The 6585-nt window shown below is 45.5% G+C and overlaps 1 protein-coding gene across 1 annotated transcript in view; it reads right to left on the reverse strand.

Annotated features, from left to right (window-relative positions):
• Positions 1-6585, reverse strand: part of srpk3 (SRSF protein kinase 3) — a 17353-nt gene that overhangs the window by 4475 nt on the left and 6293 nt on the right. Inside the window, exons 3-12 of the mRNA XM_005748006.2 lie at positions 4532-5784; positions 4327-4435; positions 4151-4238; positions 3973-4060; positions 3041-3147; positions 2791-2956; positions 2387-2412; positions 697-789; positions 553-604; positions 238-473 (exon numbers count right to left, since the gene is read on the reverse strand). Coding sequence (XP_005748063.1) covers positions 238-473; positions 553-604; positions 697-789; positions 2387-2412; positions 2791-2956; positions 3041-3147; positions 3973-4060; positions 4151-4238; positions 4327-4435; positions 4532-5784 — 2218 coding nt within the window. The remainder of the gene's footprint in view (positions 1-237; positions 474-552; positions 605-696; positions 790-2386; positions 2413-2790; positions 2957-3040; positions 3148-3972; positions 4061-4150; positions 4239-4326; positions 4436-4531; positions 5785-6585) is intronic.

A 6585-nucleotide genomic window follows, 5' to 3' on the forward strand; every position in this document is an offset into this window, starting at 1 on the left:
CAACTCCTTTGCTTCATCATCATATCATTGTAGATGCCTCCCTGGGCTGGTCCTCAGTCCCCTGATCAGAACCTGCTCTTTATCCTAAAATCTGTAGAATAACTTAGAGCAGTGTGAGAAAGATAGTAGTGAAATATAAAACTGGAAGTCTTTCTAGGGAGAATGGGCCAGAAATTTCTCAGTTGCTACAAAAACAGACTACAAACGATGACTAAAGGCGAAGTATTAAATTGAAACGTGTGAGCGTGTCCAACCTTCTCGTCCACTCGAGTATCCGGACTGAGTAGAAAGTGCCGATTCAGACGTTGCTGACATCACTGAGCTGGAGAACCCTGATAGGCCAGAAGCGGGACTTGAGAACCGTCCGGGGGCGTGGCCGTTACACCCATCCTCAAACCAAGAGCAGTTGGACTCTGGGCTGGTTTTGCTATTGGCTATAGAGCAGGACGTGTTGCCATTGACAACCAGAGAGCCTAAGAACAAAGAAACACCGTATTTATACTGTGTTAGACAACAAATTCTACTTCGGCCTTTACTAACGGTCACACTCACCGATACTGTCTGCATCCTCAGCCTGCAGCACACCATCGTCTTCCTCCATCCTCTGAACACACAAACAGAAGAGTTAACCCTGCAGTACTGCTGGAGGACTGGTGCAGCATGTTTCACAGTACTATTACTGCAGTGCTACTGTACCTGTATATCAAACAGTCTCTCCTCTAACAACTTCTGCTGTCGCTTTGCTTTTCTTTTCAACTTCTTCTTCTTGTTTTTAGAAAGTTTTCCGATCTGCGCGCACACAGGGCGAGACAGGCAGCGGGACAGTGAGGCTTCAACAACAACAGTAACAATTTTATGTTTCTGTAATCAAGACGCTCAAACACACGCCTGTTGTTACTGACAACACACACCCATGCACACAGTTCCTTTTCTTGACCTTCGGCCAATCAGCTTGCAGTAGTTTACTAGAGCTATAACGTATCTGATACCTGTACTACAAGACAGGATCTGAGGCTGAGTGAGGTAACTTCAGGTTTGAACTCATCTTTTCAGTGTCACAAACGCAGTTCTTATGAGAGAACAGCAGCAGGATAACTTATCCTGTTTGAGATACCTTAGAGCAGGAGTGGGAGAACTCCAGGCCCCGAAGGCCGCTGTCCTGCAGGGTTTAGATATATCCCTGATCCAACACAGCTGATTCAAATGGCTAAATTACCTCCTCAACATGTCTGGTAATGAACTAATCATTTGATTCAGGTGTGTTGACCCAGGGTGAGATCTAAAACCTGCAGGACACCAGCCCTCGAGGCTGGAGTTCCCCACCCCTTCTTTGCAGGTATGCAGCACATATAATGCTCGCAGAAGGAGTTTCTCCAGTTTTTTGAGGCCCAAATAATTTTTCATTCCTGATTAGCTTCAGTGAGAGATACAGTACTCAGCAGAAGTGAAAACATAATTCCTGCCTAAATTTCTGTCCCACTGGCAGCAAGTAATCTTAGAGCCATTTTGCTCCATATAAAAACAGCAAACCCTTTTAGTTGCACACCAGCGTATTACCAGGTTGATTGTGAACTTTTTACCTACTTGTGGCTCCATAGTGTAACATGCAAAAGGTCCCTGGTGTGAAGCTACCTGCTGTGGCGACCTCATGAATAAGGGAGCTTCTACATTTATTACTTTTGTATATGCCTGCTCTCCCCTGCTCTCACATTTCAACACGAGCTGAAGAATAATTATTTTAAAAATGATCTTGCTGTGCCTCAGTGTTGGAACGGTGATACCGATCAGTCTAATAATTCACACAGTCTGATTTTTTTTCTGGTTTTAACAGGACTGGTTCCAGGGCTTTCCAGTTTTACTGGCCACTCACACTGTTTTACACTCACACATCAATACAGTGCTTTTTTACACTATACCTGCATATACAAATATGCTAGTAGACCTTTCCATGTTTTCAGTCGACTACATACTGCCAAACAATTGCCACTGGAGTTTGTGGTGATTCTAACTAAACATATCAAGCCGATAATCTCCACGTGACTGCTTAGCCTGATTGATGATTTTAGGGTATTTGAAGCCAGATAAAGGAAAGATATCCTAGGTCAGGGGTGGCCAACTCCAGGCCTTGAGAGCCGGTGTCCTGCAGGCTTTAGATAACACCCTGGGTCAACACACCTTCATCAAATGATTAGTTCATTACCAGGCCTCTGGAGAACTTCAAGAAATGTTGAGGAGGTAATTTAGCCATTTGAATCAGCTGTGTTGGATCCAGGACACATCTAAAACCTGCAGGACACCGGCTCTGGAGGCCTGGAGTTGGCCACCCCTGACCTAGGTGTTTAGAGGTTGCACTTGAATACAGTAGGCATCACATCTGGACACTTACCTCTAGATCCCTGGGAGCCGTGCTAACTAGAGAGAGAGACACACAGGGACAGACAAACAGGGAGGAAACGGCAGAAACAGGAAGAAGAAAAGGAGGAAAACAGAGAGACAGGAGAAACAGTGCAGTTAGAGCTGTGTAAGAAAGGAGAAGGAGACAGCTCAGAAAGCAGACAGACAGGCAGGTAGATGTCTCTCTGGATGGAGTGGAAACCACAGCTCCCAGTAACTGTATGTAACACGTCTTAGCATTAAACATTTCTGTTTCTCACTGATCACTGAGCTCACTGATCGATTTCTCACTTTGATTGGAAAACTCTTGACAAAAGCTTCATTAGCAGGTTCCTGACACTTAATAAGAGACACTAACGCTTCCTAGTTCCGACCAATCACATAGCAGCTGATCACCTGATGATCCAGAAGGGGGTGGGGCTCCAGCTCTCTGCCAGATAGTAGCTTCAGCTGCCAATCTCCTGACGTAAACCTCATCAACCTCCAGCAGGATGTTCTCTGGTTTGATGTCAGTGTGGATGATCTTACACTTGGTGTGGAGGTAATCCAGACCCTGCAGCACCTGCAAGCGCACAGCCGAGTCCGTGCGGGTCAGCAAGTCCAAGTCACTGTATATATACTGTATAGATCTGTTTGCATGCGCTACCTGTCTGATGATGGCCTTGACACAGGCCAGAGGAAGTCCCATGTAGTTTGACTTGATGATCCACTTTAAGAGCTGGTGGCCCAAAACTTCCAGAACCATACAGACATCTGAGAACGGCTGAGGAAACTAACAGCCCACTCTTTCTAAAATTAATTATTAAACAGTACCACACAAGTACCAAGTCTACTTGGTAAAAACGAATGGAAAAACATAATCAGCTTCCTCTCCAGCAAGTCTCCTTCACGGATGGATCTGTCCTGCTCTGCAGCCTCGCTGAGCTTCGTATAGCGGCTCGCTAACCGGTTCTTCGTGTGCTGGTGAATCTCCAGAACAGAACCAGCAGATTTGCTTTGATATGATGTCGTCAGCCCGCGTAGATTTACACAACACCACCTTAAAATACCTCAACAAATATAAAAATTCTTAATTGATAATAATCAGGAAAGTACAGCAAAGAGTTTAATTTATTCTCAGCTTCTTCTTCTTCTTCTTCTTCTCGATGTCTTTAATCTGCCGACCTTAAGGGCGAAGAGGAAGGATTCCTGTTCACAACTGTGCAACGAAAGACCTGTGACTTTTCACATTTGCAGTAACAGGACTCAGGATTGTGTCAATCCAAAACACTGTGGTGTATATCCACAGACAATGAAAGGATAACACAGGTCTTCATGTCTGTCCCACTGCAGGGCCAGACTGTGGCACAGCCGCTGAATGATTCAATGAATCACAACAACAGTGACTGGTCAGCTTTCCAGTATGAAAAAGCTACATGGGAAATGCTGGAGGTAGCTCCACAGCAGCGACTGAACTTTCAAATTACAAACAAGGGGGTCATTTTTTATATTGACCACTAATTAGCGTATAGCGTCATTCTGAAAGATGGAAAAATAAATCTTTTAAAAAAGAAATTAGAAAACTTGCTTAAAGGATACGCACTCCATTGACTCCAGAGATCTTGAAGTCATCAATGAGCTGGACGATGGTTTCTCTGTAGGGGTCAGAGGGGTCGCTGTCTCTCACCTGGAGGGACCGACAGACACTCTGGTTACCTGAGCCACAGCCCACGTTGTTGCCGTTGTTTAGAGAAAGCATAAGAGAGCAAACACTCACGCATCGCAGCAGTTTGATCTCGTCCAGAGCCGTCTCAGTGTAATGAGGAGCGCTCTTCACCACTTTCAGCGCCACAAAACGCTTCTTCCTGAATCAGACACACATTCAGATCATGTGACAACAGAAACCGTGCAAAAAGCCAACGAACTGTCTTCAAAACATCATGTGTGCCGTACTGCAGATCCCAGCAGAGCCAGACGGTGGAAAAGTGTCCCCAGCCTAGTTTCCTGACCACGTGGTACCTCCCGTTAAACAGATCGCCAATATCCACAGGGTAGTATCCACCTGGAGCGCACAGAAAGAGAAGAGACCAGAGCTTTTATTTGATTTTAAACCCACGACAGATCTTTACTCTTGCAGCTTTCTCTGATAAATTCTCACCTTTACAGTAATCAGACGGGTCCTCCTGCTCCTCATCATCAGAGCCCAGCAGCTGGGCTGGGGGTGGGGTTAACTCTGGAGGGGGCGGGGTCATAGCTGGAGGAGGTGAGGTCAGTTGATGGGTTGCCGTTGGCATCATGGGAGGAAGGCTAATGGGAGGTCCCAGAGAGTCGAGAGAGCGCATGAAGGAGGGGGAGAAGGAGCAGAGGGGGGAGTACAGGTGGGAGGAGACACTGGACGTAAAGGTCACTGAGGTAAGCAGGTATGGATCGGGTTGGGAGGGGCTTAATGGAGGAGTGGGAGGAGCTTTGGCAGGATGCGTAGCAGACACTGACGGGGACTTAGAGGCATTGTGGGTAACCGTGTGCGGTGAGGTAGGAGGCGATTTGTAGAGCTCTGTTTGACCGTCTGCTGTGACGGACTGAAGAGTTCTGTGAGGCGATCTGGAGGAATCCTGGGTATTATTACTCTGAGTAACAGTTGGCAGTGGTTGGCTGGGACTGTGAGGAGAATATGGAGAAGCTGCAGGAGGTGACCGGTTGCAAAACTTATAGCTGCTGAGGGCAGTTTGAGGAGGTACCAGGGGTTCCTCGGGGGAAATTATTGTGCCTAGAAATGGTGATGAGATCTGGAGGGGAGGTGGTGACGGCGTACGGGGAGCATTCAGCGCTGTGATTTCAGTGGTTAACGGGGGTGTTCGTATGGGCTCCTGTGGAGGTTCTTGGTGGGGTGCCGTGGTGGTTTCATAGGGATCTTCTGAGCATGCTGAGGTGTTTTCATGTGGCGTGGTTACTTCTGGAGTGCTTCTAGGATCATCTGGAGATGTTGACATGTTTTCGTGTAGTGTGGTTGTGTCTGAAGCGCTTCTGGGATATTCTGGAGATTTTGATGCGCTTTTGTGCAGTATGGTTACTTCTGGAGTGCTTCTGGGATCTTCTGGAGATACTGACATGTTTTCGTGTAGTGTGGTTGTGTCTGGAGTGCTTCTGGGATCTTCTGGAGATACTGACATGTTTTCGTGTAGTGTGGTTGTGTCTGGAGTGCTTCTGGGATCTTCTGGAGATACTGACATGTTTTCATGTAGTGTGGTTGTGTCTGGAGTGCTTCTGGGATCTTCTGGACATGCTAACGCGTTTCCATGCGGCGTGGTTGTGTCTGGAGTGCTTTCATGGGGTGACAGAGCAGTCTGTGGGAGTGCTGTGGGTACCCTGCTGTCAGCATCCAGAGTCTGAAGGTTACAGAGGTCATCAGACCTGATGGTAAAAGAAAGTAGAGTATATTGAGTGGTTTGAGAATACAGGGCAGAAAACTCCCAGTAAAAAATAAATAAATAAAAAATAGAAAATTCATAATCGGCAAGAATTATGGGGACATTTTTTAGACATTTAGTTTGCTGACAAAAGTATTAAAGATAATTCAGCTGTGAATCTTAGACATGGGTTGCAGGGGAAAGCTATAAACTCACACAAGTGGCAGCTACGTGAGCCGATCAGGATTTCTCTTATTTATAAAATGTTTCATCCACCAAAAGTTAAAAACGGACAGTGACAAAAAAAAACTACTTTTTTAATTACATTTTAAATTAAATGCCTTTGTGTCTCTCAAAGGGCTAAAAATACCAATAAATGCAGAGATTTCAGTCGAATAAAGTAACAAAGACTCTGTGTCTCATCATTATGCAGCTTTTATATACGACCAAGAGACCAGTTGTGCTTATGCGCAATCAAAAGGCACATTTTTAGCCAGGAAGAACCCCAGTTGATACAATAATAAAAATAACAATGATAATTTCACAGTGTTCAACCATGTGGAAAGATTAAAAGACTTCGAGAAGGGAGTAAGTCATGTGTAAGAAGACTACTTCAAAGAAATTTGAAAAGCTCCTTTAAATCTGGGAGAAAATAAACCAACGAGGATGAACCTCAGTCGCTGAAATGTCAAAAAGTTACTGGAAACATTTCAGGAATATGAACTCTCAGACCACACGACAAATCAGGTGAAACCTCGTACACACAACAAAGATGCGGACAGTAAAATATGAAGGTCGAAGGACT

This window comes from Pundamilia nyererei, unplaced genomic scaffold (genome assembly GCF_000239375.1).
Source record: "Pundamilia nyererei isolate P.nyererei 1_Seehausen unplaced genomic scaffold, PunNye1.0 scaffold00210, whole genome shotgun sequence".
NCBI lineage: Eukaryota > Metazoa > Chordata > Actinopteri > Cichliformes > Cichlidae > Pundamilia > Pundamilia nyererei.